This window comes from Cryptotermes secundus, unplaced genomic scaffold, assembly GCF_002891405.2.
Source record: "Cryptotermes secundus unplaced genomic scaffold, Csec_1.0 scaffold2457, whole genome shotgun sequence".
NCBI lineage: Eukaryota > Metazoa > Arthropoda > Insecta > Blattodea > Kalotermitidae > Cryptotermes > Cryptotermes secundus.
The window spans coordinates 30,966-45,064 of NW_019727139.1; the positions used below are offsets into that span (position 1 = coordinate 30,966).

General features: G+C 38.9%; 1 protein-coding gene across 1 annotated transcript in view; it reads right to left on the reverse strand.

The window, feature by feature from the left end:
- The window catches only part of LOC111864563 (PR domain zinc finger protein 10), a 44,939-nt gene that overhangs the window by 9,513 nt on the left and 21,327 nt on the right, over positions 1 to 14,099 (reverse strand). Inside the window, exons 8-11 of the mRNA XM_023851913.2 lie at positions 9,525 to 9,701; positions 8,472 to 8,664; positions 7,926 to 8,272; positions 6,864 to 7,068 (exon numbers count right to left, since the gene is read on the reverse strand). Coding sequence (XP_023707681.1) covers positions 6,864 to 7,068; positions 7,926 to 8,272; positions 8,472 to 8,664; positions 9,525 to 9,701 — 922 coding nt within the window. The remainder of the gene's footprint in view (positions 1 to 6,863; positions 7,069 to 7,925; positions 8,273 to 8,471; positions 8,665 to 9,524; positions 9,702 to 14,099) is intronic.

Sequence of the window (14,099 nt, forward strand, 5' to 3'; positions counted from 1 at the left end):
ACAGCAACAAGCCCATACTTTAGCATCCTCTGTACTTTATAAAGGAGAATGAGAAGGGTAGTCTCCACAGACCTGCCTCCGATATACATGCTGATGGAGATACAATGGGTATCTCATCAAGGCTCCACCTCATAAATCTGTCCACCAGTCTCTCCAGCGTTTTCAAAAGAAAAGAGGAAAGGTTGATAGAACAAAAGAATTTGGCTTAGGCATAGTTACTAAACCCAGGTTTAGGTAAATGATAACCCTAACTGTTCTCCGGAATAATACGATAGATCCAAGAGCAATACAGGTTCTAAATATCATCATTCAGCTGAAGATGGTCTCAGCCCTCTTGAAGGAGAACCAGCAATTTATAAGCAACAAAGTCACAAACAGCCCACTTGATCCAGCCATGGAACACTACCTGCCCAGCCCAACCCCAGTCCTTGGTCTCTGAACACACCATACCAGGCAGAGAAATCATTTGGTGCCAGACTGACTTATGGAAAGGACATTTGTTCTCCTTTGAAACTACCTGCTCAATGTATGGCATGCACAAACACGTCAAACACTCTCTTCATATTACTGATTTCAGGCTTTCACAGTGGTTAGTTATTCATGCTGGTTCTGTTCTTGCATTGTTACACCATGTGATTGTGGGCAATGCGGCCTCCACCTTCAGGGTGAATGTGTGTATGTGTGTGCATGCACATTTGTGTGTCTGCGCACATAACAATCCAAGAACAGACTTAACATCAATCTCTTGATAATTAATCTGCAACCTTCCTGAAATGTGGCTCTTTACATTTTAGAGAGAAAAACATTCACCAAAATTTTTAAATTACAAACACGGATAGGTTTCAAAGGTATTATACATACATATGTAACTGAAAACTAATACAGTACTCACTCTCAGAATAATGATCATGGTAGATTGTGAGTGCAATGTAACTATTATCTGTGTGATATTAAAATAGAAAATGTAAGTATCACTTGCAATAAGCAATTAAAACATGACAAATGATATAGAACTTGAGGTTTTCACAGAGGTGGTTATGAAGGGTTCTGTCTTCTAGGATGTAATGCCATGCAGCCCACTAAAACACAACTTTCAATGGACTATGTGGTGTTATATCCCAGAAGACAGAACTAGACATGGGGGGGGGGGGCATGTGGGCATGTGTGTACTCTGCATATATCCTCATTCCATTACTGGAATTTTTTAAGCAGGTGGCTGACTTCAATGAATCTTGATGGTTATGCTGTTCATCACCTTGACTCAAAACAAACACAATAAACATACTCTATAATAATAAATGTTATAATTTAAATCCATTAACTTTAAGTAACCCTACCTTTCTTCCTCATTCTCAAGCCTTACTTTGGTTTGAGGTTCTCAAAGCAGTGACCATGAAGAGGTCTCTGGGTTGTAAGCTAATGCAGTCTGGAAAATGACCCTTATCTCAAAGGAACATTTCACTTCCATCTTCAGGGCAAGCAACAAACCAGCAGTTCACTCTAATCTGAGATATGTATTGTATTCAATGGCTCAGGCATGGCACCTACAGGCTGGTGTCTTCGTTGCCTTTCATCCCCCCTCCCCGACACATCTCAGTTGTGACATGTTTACCATATTATGTCCCATCACATGACTCCATCCCTCTTCCATGTTCTGGAATGAAGACCTACCCAGGTTCAGACCTAACTAGCTTCCTTCTCAACTGCTTAGTGTCTTTGCCTAAGCCGATGAGGGCAACAGAGCCCTTGTTGTAACAGTAAACATACATTTGTTTTAGGGATATTGTAACAAGGTTCTTTTAAGGCTGCTTTATCATTTTATATAGTCTCACTTATTTCATTTTATTCCTGAGAAAGTAGAGTAGCATAATACAGTAAAACCTGCCTTAGACGAACCCTTTATTAAATGGAATTTGTCTTAAATGGGAATATTTTCAGGTCCCGTGACTTTGGGGCTGAAAAAAAATGTTAAAAATCCTGAATTAAACCGAAACTGTCTAATGCGGAAACAGAAATCAAAATAAGCCTTTAAATTTCCAGTCTTCCAGAATGCATTGTTTAGAAGAATTTTAGGTATCCTACACATTCTACAGAATTTTGTTTTCTCTAACGCTTTCAATTCAGCTTCTAACGGTACTGCACTACCTGCACTGAAATTCAACTGAACTGTCCCTTCTGGATATTTTACTCAGTAAGGGCTCTAGGCCTACATTTTTACTTTAGACTATAGTCCATTCGCGGAGACAAGAGAGTCCTCGTAAACAAATGCACGCGGTATCTACTTCGCTCTTTGAGTGAAATCATGCAGCGATTACGTGATGCGTGTAGTGTTGCAGGGGCGTCCAAAGTTCACTATTCAGTCTGAATGCAGGTTAACGTGCATCCGAATGCAGTGAGTACACTGAAGTAACTGCGCGCTTTGTCCACTCCTTGCTGTCAGCTGTGGCAATGAGGGGCTTGCTTTGTTTACGCTGTCTCGTCTCCGCGAATGGACTATAGCAGATGTCATCATGGCTACAAAGACAAGAGTTGACCTTGATCTTAACACTAGAGTACACATGATTCATGCGAGTGAGCGAGATAAATTGTCTGTTAAGCAGATCATGAAGATGTTTAACATTGGTAAAACTCAAGCGTATGAGATTCTAAAATGAAGAAAACAGAAATTTTGAAGTGGTGGGAAAATTGTGCTAATGGAAAAATAAAAAGAGAACCGCAAATGAAGACATTAATGAATAGTGTGGGAGTGGTTTGTCAGTGTCAGGGCAAAAAATCATTGCATGTCGGGTCCTATGGTACAGGAATATGCTAAAAAGGTCACTGAAAAACTGGGGAAGACTGAATTCAAAGCATCTAATGGATGGTTGAAAAGCTTTCGCAAAAGACATCAAACAGTTTTTAACAAATTTTGTGTGGTGAATCAAGTGATGTAAATAGTGAGACCACTGGGGAGTGGGTAGCTAAATTACCATCCATAATCGAGGGATACGAACCTGAAAACATAGCAAATGGTGATGAGACTGGAATGTTCTTCTGTGCGCTTCCGAATAAATCGCTATGTCTGAAAGGTGAAAAATGTTCGGGAGGAAAATTGTGCAAAGAAAGACTGTTTTTCTATGTGGTTTTATGTCAGGGGAAATGGAGAAACTTGAGTTCTGGTAAAATTATAAAAAAAGTGAATACTGCAATTTTTTTCTGTTCAGTGTACTGTTTGCATGTGTTCAATGATTACAGTGTGAATAAATTAATGAGTATGGTGTTTTATTTTGTCTCAAATACGTGCATGTCCTGGTTTAATTATTATAGCACACCTTGATTAAACAGAAACCTGGCTTCAGCAGAAAATGTTCTGGACTCTTTGAGATTCCGTTTAAGACAGTTTTTACTGTATTACGATTCATGTTTCATTAGTGTTGTATGTTATGACTTCTGTTCTCTCTGTCTATTATAGAGACCCACAACTGATTATGTAATGTTCTTTGCTTTGCATTTAGGTCAACCAAGGGGTTGGACTTGTGGCCCCTTGTAAAGTAGCATACTTTGAATTACTGGGAGATATTCTTCAGAGTAGTTCAGTTTCACCATTACCTTCTTCAATTATTCTGAATTTGTGTTATGAATTTGTTATATCTTTAGCTGTTTTTAAATATTTGTATTGTATTACACCTTTTCTTACTGAAGGCTATGTGGAGATTTATTAAGACCCGTAGTGCAACTAGGGTTAGGTTTATGCTATGTCTGAACCCTTTACTCTCTGCTCAAGCTTGGACATACATTCCATCCAGAAAGCGTTGTTAACCCAACAACTGAACCAGGGATTATTCAGCTATTGCCCCCGCACAGAGTGTGGGGGTAAAAACAGGAGGAACTGCTAACTGCTTCTTGTTGATTTCTTGCTTGGCTTACTGTTCAGCCCTGAAGAACAAAGTGACATTATTTCCCTGTGAAATGTTGCCTCCCACCCCTCAAACTACATAGAAGACTATTCTTCAGTTTTTACTTCTTCACTGAAAACTGAGTGACATCTGAAAGAGTATTATATTGTGGCATGTAGGACCGTTGCTAGGTAATGGCTTGTACACAATCAAAATTATAACCATATTTAGAATTATATACAGGGGGTTGACAAAATAAAGGAAACTCTAAGAAACTGAGGAACAGAATTTGTTGCACTGGCTACAGTGAAAGAACTTCACTCATTTGTTTACACCCTGTAGTGCTCACGTCAGTGCATTAGTGACTGTGTTGAGTAACAGTCTGTGTGAAAGAGTCAGAAACTGAGACTTATCTGATTTTGGAAGAAGACAGATTGTTGGTGCATGTTTAGCAGGAGCATCTGTGATAAAAACTGCCACATTATTGGATGTATCAAGAGCAACAGTTACTAATGTAATGTTGGCATACATGAGTCATGGGGAGACAATATCAGTGAAGGGGAACAGTGGGTGAAAATCAGCATTGACAGAAAGAGAATATTGCACATTGAGAAGGACTGATCCGAAAAATCATACAATTGCTGCAGCATAGGTGACAGCAGAACTGAAGACCCTGTTTCCATAAAACTGTCTGATGTGAGCTTCACAAATGCAACATCCACAGTAGGGCTGCAACTGCTAAACCTCTAATTACTGAAAGTAATGGTGTCACAACCATAAAACCTGGGTGCCTGACAACTGGAAACATGCGCGTGATATGGTCAAATGAGTAGTCCTTCACACCGTTCCCTATATAAGGAAGAATTTACATTTATATTTGGAGAACACCCAAGACAGCCTACAATCCAGAATGCCTGATTCCAACAGTGAAACATGGGGAATATTCTGTGATGGTTTTGGCAGTACTGTGGCACAGTGGCCCACTATTAACCATCATGGCCAAATTACTGCAAGGGAGTACGTGGACAGGTTGGGTAATCATGCAAATCCCATGATCCAGATGTTATTTCTGAACAATAATGCAGTTTTCCAAGACGATAATGCCTCCATTTATACATCTGCAAATGTTCAGTCATGGTTTGAAGAGAATGAAGGTGAGCATCTTCCCTGGCCAGCAGTCACCAGATTTGAACATCAGTGAACCATTCTTGTCAGTTTTGGTGACTAAGAGTGAGGAACAGATTTCCACCTCCAACATCTCTAAAGCAATTTGAAGATGTTCTTCAAGAAGAATAGTACAAAATTCTGCTAGAGACTGTTTGAAACTTGTATGAGTCCATTCCAAGAACAACTGATGCCATACTGAAGGCAAAAGGTGGTCCAACACCATATTACAGGGTGCGGCAGCATAATTTGCCGATTTGAAGGGTCAATAAAACAAAAGATGTTATAGGTATTGTTGTAATTATTTTTTCTCCATATTCTACAACACTGGAAATTTATGTTTACTCTGTTTTAAAAATTGTATCCAACAAGCGGTGCCCCCCCATTGGCGATACACTGATTTTCCTGAATTCTGAAGTGTTCGTCGACTCTTTCCAGCACAGCGATGTGTATGTTGGCTATGGCTTGCCGAATATTCTCCTTCAGTTGAGCAAGGGTCCTTGGACGATCGGTGTACACAAGGGATTTCAGATACCCCCATACGAAATAGTCACAAGGGGCTAAATCAGGTGAGCGCGCCAGCCACTGAAGATCACCCCTCAAAGAAATCAGGCGCCCGGGGAAGTGTTCCCACAAAACATGCATTGCAGTTCGCACCACGTGTGCCGTGGTTCCATCCTGCTAAACCCTCACATCCCCAACATCCATTTCGTCAAGACTTGGCAAAAAAAAAATTCTTCGATCATTTTCACATAACGAACAGAATTCACTGTGACTGCAACCTCATTCTCTTCAAAAAGTAGGGATCAATAATCCCTACTCTTGACAGTGCACACCAAACAGTTACACATTCACAATGATGGGGCCTCTCATGAAGTTCTCGATGATTGTTATCACTACAGTAACGCATGTTTTGCTTGTTCATGCATTCAGAAAGATGGAAATGAGCCTCGTCACTAAAGAACACAAGTGCAACATCAGGCAAAGTTTCAACGAACGCTTCACATGAATGTTGCCGAGCAGTAAAATCGCGTTCGGTGAGTTCTGACACCACAGCCAACTTGTAAGGATGAAAGTGGAGGTCATCATGAAGAATTTGCCTCACAGATCAGACATTCCAAGGGCAGCTGCATGCTTGCGTGCCGATCACCAAGGAGATCGCAAAAAAGACTGCCTTACCGCCTTGATGTTTTGGGGTGATCTGATGGGCTGTTCCCTTGATCTTCTCTTTTCCACACTGCCAGTTCTCCTGAATGTGTTTGCCCATGTAACAATCGATTGTCAACCAGGAACACGAGCTCGGGCAGAAATATTGAAGTGCGCGCGGAATGCTCCCTGCATGGCGACGATCGAGCGACCATTAGAAAAGTAAGCCTCTACGACAAACGCGCGCTGTTCCTTCATCCAACGCATACTCGGTACTAAAGTGGAAGGAAGAACAAACTTCCCGACCAACCCGTTTGAATGAGACCATTCTCACCCTCTAACGGCTAAACCTCGCTTCCTGGTGCCAAATTCAAATCAGCAAATTATGCTGCCGCACCCTGTAATAAAGAAATGTGTACAGTATCTATAGTGTTTCCATTATTTTGTTCAACCCCTGCATATATAGTTGAGCTTTCCACCTGCTTCTGCTGGTTTCTTGCTTGGCTTACTTCTGAAGATGAAGGTGTATGTTCCCCCAAGATACTGGACTCACTAAGAACTACAAAGCATGACAACCCAAAAGACCATATTCCTCATAGTTACCATCATGACAACCACAACCCAACAATCTTATATCAGTTTCCTTATTTTATTAATCAATATTTTTATGCATCTCACTTGTTAACAATCTCTGGATGTCTTCCTCAGTGCGAAGATGCTGTGCAGCCATTAATAAACTGTCTTGCTCAGACAGTGTCTCTGACAGAACAGACGACTGAGATGTGGACGGAATAAGACTCAGCAGGTGAGCTAAGTCACCTACCCTTGATGAGGATGGTGGTTCAAGCTTGATCATTTCTTCTCTGTTCGCTTCTTCAAAAACCTGTATGCAAAGTGGGGGAAAACGTACTGCCAACAGTATCTTCCACGGGAATTTTACTCCAAGTTTTCATTAAAATTTATGTTAGAAAACTAACCTTAAAAACACAACATTAATACACTTAAAATACAAGAAACACAGTTACTGAATGAACTATTTCATCTCCATTACTTGTCACAATAAATGCAGTGTTTACACACTCAGGTATACCACAACATATAAAAGCCAACTGTAAAATCTTCTCACTTATTATCAACTGCACAATGCGGCAAATGCCAACAACAGAAATGTTAGTACTAGCATATTGTTTTACAATGTGTTGGTAACAGGAAATCTAACAGATCATTATACTAAATCAATATGTTACACAAAATATTTGGGGGGGGGGACCATAAATATCTGTCACTTTTCTATTTGGTCATAGTCACATTCTTTCCCCTAGCTGCAGTGTTTGTTTGTCACTTGAATTCATGTGAGTATGGGCTCTCTCCACATCTTTAAGTTAAATGTAGCTGACTGTGCAGTAGAAAACCCAAACAAAGCAACAAGAGGAAATATTTACACCCTCCTTTCATCCTGCACTAAAACTTAAATGCTGTACCAGAAAAACTCCATACAGCTTGCACAGTTTGCCAATTTAAAATCCAGTGGTTAAAGAATAAACACCAAGATTTGGCTGTTGACTTGGATTCATTGAAAAAATCTCCTTATAACTTAATCTCAGCAAAAATGTCATAATGCAGCTGACATTATATGGGACACTTTACAGTCTCTAAGGTTAGTCACTATTCAACAATGTAACAATTTATACGACTTCATTATCCTTTGAAGAAAGTATAATAAAACAATTCTGTCATCACCTTGAATGTCTGACTTTGCAAATCACCAGATGGATATGGTGGTGGAGGTGGATGACCATATACTAGCCCCAGCGTAGGACCCGCTGGTTGCTCCAAGGCAGGAACTGCTGGCAGAATGGAAGATTCTTCTGACTTTGGTACCACACCTGTAGCCCCTGGGACATTTGTTCCTTCTGCTGCATATACTGGAGAAGCTACCATCTGTCTCTTTATTAGAGAAGGATCTTCAAGCAATGGAGCAGGAGGCAACTCTTCAGTCTCCTCCACCTTACTTTCCATGTATGATGGCGGTGATCTTGATAGTAACATAACCTCTTCCATTCTTCCTTCAAACCCTGATGTAGGTCCTAGGCAGTGAAGGGCAAAACAGTTCAATGTCAGGAAGCAATTAGATACTTAATGCATGTTTCTGGTTTTTCCAATATAAGGTGCAACAGTCCTGCACTCTTTACTTCAGTACCTTCTTTTTATCTGCAAAAAGGAAAGAAGGAATAGAGTTTCAGGATATAATAAATAGCACAAGCAAAATATAACTGGTCTTCTTACCATAAACAGTAGCATGAGTTTGGAGCTGTTCTACTGCTCTGGTCTCAGCGCTGGCTGTAGAAGTGGATGGGGTTAACAGTGACTTTGATGGTGCGACAGAAGGGACAGTTATTTTATGCCTCCTACCACCTCGAGCCCCTCGGGAAGTTGCTGGAACACTTCCTTGATGGTGACTTTTCTTGATGTGCCTTACCTACATGGAAGCAATTTTAATAATGTAAGGTAAAGGTAAAGCTGTCCCTGTGCTTAATTAATTTATTATGGACCATACCATGAAGATGTATTGGGAAGTGGAGGTACAGGTCCCCAATTCTTGACCTCAGCACTAGATGGAAGTGTGGGGTGCCAAAAGTACAGCTTACATCGGTACAAAGTTCCTACAGTTATGGTCTTATATAACTATAATCATATACAGTCTTTTACCTCTAGATTGCAAAGCATGAATCTGACACTGCAGCTACTCTCTATCATCAGTACAGGACAATTTTAACGAAAAGTAAATTGTGTCAACATATTTTATTACAACTCCCCAGTGTAAAAGTTTGTGACACTGTTCAGTGGTTCTCAGGTTAATTCACATGTACATATGAACAAACTGAGTGAACTTACCATATGGGTGGTCTGTAGGGTTATGAATGCACCTAAAACATTAGGGCCTAAGCTTTGGGGTCTCTCTTGTAGATACACATTGTAGGTGCCATCATCTCATTACAGTGCATGCCTTGGTTTAAATATAAACTTGTATGCTGCAAAACCATTCTGATAATTAAAATGGTGATTACAGCAAAGGCTGACAGCATCACATGAGGTTACCCTTTAATGTAACACAGGCTCTGATTCTCAAAGCAAAGTTTTCAGGGAGAAGGGTGTATGTGATATCTGTAATACATAAATTTATTCATTTTTATACATGACATATGGTATGTTTACATGGATTGTCCTTGTGGCCTTAAAAATAACACCAACAAAAGAAACTGATGTTTATTGTTACTGATTAATCTAAAGCAATAAAAAATAAAACACAGACGTTCAGCCAATTAATGTCTTCCTCACCAGGTGATCCTTGCGTCCAAAGCGCTGGGGACAAAACTGGCATAGAAAGTCTCTCTTTCCTGTGTGAACTACAAGGTGTCTCCGCACATCTTTACGTGTAAAGAAACGTCGCTCACAGTGATCACACCGAAATTTACGATCTGCTGGACTCTTCACTGTTCTGGATCCTGTATGAACCTAACACACAAACTATATTACAATATTACATGAAAATAATGTTTCAACGCTTCTGACATACACATTACCAATCGTAATACAACTGTCTACAATATGATAGAATTTAATGCATTTTTCTGCCAAATTTAAGTACATCTGAATCCTTCAAAGCTTTCAGTGAAACATGGTTTACTACAGTTCACATACTTGGTAAGGAAAAAGGCTGTCTCACTTTTGGAATATTATGTTTAGCTAAATCTTTCTGCCTAAGTTGGGCTTAATATGCAGGTTAAATGTCATGGTGAATTATCCACTTGTCAAATTTCCAGTTTGACAGCCATTTGCAATACACCGCATCATGGCGATATATGAGCACTTGTACATGACACTGCACAGAGATGCGCCTGCGATGAACATGTCCTAACTTATTACTGCAGGTCCAGGCCTGTTTACAGCCCATTCAATTGTTTTGTCTGTCAACAATTACTTCACACATACATACATACATACATCAAGCGGCCTCCGTAGTCTACGGGTAACGTTCCCACCTCATGACTCAAGGTACGTGGGTTCAAACCCGGCAGAGGTCGTGGAATTCTTAAGGGCAGAAAAATTCAGGGAACAAGTCCTCCGGGAGGGACTTCAAGCCGTGGGTCCCGTGTCGTAGATTTACAGCACGTAAAAGAACCTCATGTCTCTAGGAGACCTCGGAGCTAAATTTGGCCAAAAAGTTTCCTGCCCAAAGTAGTTTCCAATGCCTCCGGTAGATGGGGAAGTATTAGGTACCACTACCAGAGGAGGGGGGACCTCTCTGACAGTAAGGGACTAACTATTAGATACCACTGCCAGCAGAAGGTTGGAACCTCTCTGGCAGAAAGGGGCTGATAGTAAGCACCAATACCGGTAGGGTATGGAGACAGTAGAAATTAAAAGGGGGACGCACAATGGACCAATAACTGGTCTAAGTGCATGGGGAAGCCCACCCCCTCAATACTGAATACTGAATACATATATCAGCGTTTCAGAGTATTCATAAGTGTGCAACTGGCACTGAATATAGATAAAATCACAAAGACATCAATTTGACCACAGTTAAAATCTAAACTGAATATCTCAATTAAATAGCTACAATGTTACACATACAATTATACCAACAAGATAATTAACAATACATAATAATTTTCCTTCCTACAGGTATACATATTGTAACGTGTTTACGTTATTGAATACACCGTAGAGCTCGTTAATTGGTTTATTGAACAATCTACAAATATCGGCTACAATTACTTAACACACAGTTACGGGTTTCCACAGTTTACAAACCCTACAACAAAATCTCTTAACACAATCTTCACTTGTCTTCACGTACTAATAACGCAGGAGCTATACAAGTCTCCCTGAATTATACACTCCAGATATAACTGGTTATCCCGAACTATCACTGATTCTCGCACACGCAGCTGTAGCTTGTAACTTGCGAACTGAGAACCCGTTGATAACACACTCACTCTCGCTTGCTGCTCAGCTGGCTTTTATTCCGTTCACTGTTGCTAGTGTGACGTGGCGTATAGCCTAGCAACGCTGTTACCCCTTGGTGACGTCACCGCTGTTGACTCGCTTTGCATAGCTTCAAGGTTGCTGGGACTCGGCTAACTTCGGCTCCGCTCATGACGTCACCGTGGGGAGAGTTGCGGGGTGATGACTCACCTATTATGCGAGCGCCACGTTACCGCTACGTGTCGCTGGGGAGGTAGGGGTCAACATGTCACAATATGCATGCAATGAAGAACTATAGTTGTCACATATTTAGTTATAAATTGCACAGTAATATAATGAAATATACCTAAATAAAAATATTTCTGACTATAAATCCTTACAATAAAGCAAAAATTCATCAACTGAATAAAACGAATTTTTGATTAATATTTCTTTTAGTTTTCCTAGAAAAAGTTTCTTGTCTTGTTCTAAATCTCTTACATAGAGAGGCAAACTGTTGAAAATTTTAACACACATATAATAAACTCCTTTTTGCCTTACTGCTAAATGTGACTGTAACACATGTAGATTCCCTCTGTGTCTTGTGGTCTTATCATAGATTGCATCATTAAAAATAAAATACTCAATACTTATCATAAAAATCATCAAAGATAATATATATTGGGAGGCCAATGTTAATATGCTCAGTTTTTTTAATACCGGCCTGCATGTATCTCTTTGTTTCAATCCCATCATCACCCTAACAGTTTTCTTCTGTTAAGAAAAATCTTCTTAGCATCTGGTGAGTTACCCAGAAAACTATGAATTAAAACATGCGTGATATATACATCAATATTACTGCACAACTTCATATTTCTTAATGAATTAAATTGAATTGAATTTATTTACATTCTATAAATCCTAAGCAGGTTAGTACCTTTGGATAGAGAACAAGTCAAAAGGTTACATACATAAGTACAGGCAATTTTAGCTTAAAAATTAATATAACTTAATTTTACATCATTCTCTATTTACATTGAAGTATTCATCTAAAGAGTAGAAGGAATGAGCATGTAGATAATTCTTTAACTCTGATTTAAACTTTTTAGTATCATTGCCCAAGTTTTTAATACTTTGTGGCAGATTGTTGAACACTTTTATGCCAGTAAAGTAGACTCCTTTTTGATATACTGATAAAGTTGATGAGGGTAGGTGGAAGTTATATTTTTGTCTAGTATTCATGTTATAGACATCAGAATTTAATTTGAATTTATCTTTGTTGTAAACAACAAATAAGAGAAGCGATAATATGTATTGCGATTGAAGAGGTAGAATTTTTAATTTCTTAAATAATTCTCTACATGAATCTCTACTTCTACATCCTGTAATGATTCTAATTATATTCTTTTGTATTTTAAAAATTATTACACTATGTGAAGAGTTCCCCCAAAATATTAATCCATAGTTCATAATAGAATGAAAGTAGGCACGGTAAACCATCTTCAATGTTTCCTGTGACATATAAGGCTTAATTGATCTCATTGCATAGCAAGCTGCATTTAATTTAATTTAATTTACCCAATCTGGGTAACATTACTTTAACGTGTGTTTTCCAGTTTAAAAACTTATCTATTTCAAGGCTCAAAAATTTGATATTCATTGCATCATATAATACCTCATTTTTATACTGCAATTGCATTGGCATATTTCCATGATTAATTGTTTCAAATTTTAACACTTTAGTTTTCTTCATATTTAAAGACAGGCCATTACTTGTAAACCAAAGGTTTAAGGGATTTAACACATGCCTGAACTTGGTTTCGATATCCTGGATTTTATCACCCGATACTAATACACTAGTATCATCTGCATACAACAATAACTTGATATCAGTGTTTAGACCTAGTGATAGATCATTAATACATAACAGAAACAGCAAGGGACCCAACATCGATCCTTGCAGCACTCCACATTTAACAGTTTTCCAACCTGAACGAATTTTCCCTTTCTCACTATTGTACAATTCAACTCTTTGTTTCATCACACATTCATCCAACAATGTCTCAGAGTACAGAATGTGTGTGTATTAACTTTTGTGACAAGATTGGAAAGATTCCAATGATAACATGATCCATACAAATATCACTTGGAGAATGAACCAAGCAAGAGTTTCTGAATAGTTCTATCATTCTAAAGTGGAATGATGCCTGTAAAATGTAATGTGTCCTGGCCAACATTCAACCAGGAGAAATGATGAATTAGAAGTCAACGTACATGACATGGTGCAAAATTCCAGAAAACTGACCTCATAAAATTGCTGAAGAGATAGAAATTGCAATGAAGTCTTCTTGTGGGATCAGCCATGTCAAAATGAAGTTAGCATCCAATGTCTGAGACTGTCTTGTCTCATCAGGGGATGATGTGACAAGTGTTATGGCTGCACATTACATTTACACCCACAGATTATGTTCTTGGCTGTCCCAGTGCATAATGCAGTGGGAATAGCAGACAAATTCATACATTCAGTGGTGTCTGTTCCAGCAGAGACCAGTAGGGTAACTGTGGATACAGTCAGGCAGCCTGTCATCACAATCCATTATCAGTATTTGTATTTAAGCATCCTATTACATTCTACAAAATATATGACACAAACTCTGTCCTAAGTGCAACAATTTATTGTAGTTCTTTTGTCTTCTTTTCTTCGACACTACATGTTTCGGCCATAAATGGCCATCATCAGGTGTATATCTCTCACGTAGCTGTTACACTGCACGTAGTTTAAAATTTAAAAACACCAGCTTTCTTAATTGTTCATTTCTCCGTTGTTAATAGGTCCCGATATATCAGAATCCCCTTGCTGATATTTGTCAGATATGTATAAAATCTTTGTTAATTTACATACATCAATTTGATTTTTGAATTTTGGTATTTTTAAAATCTTCA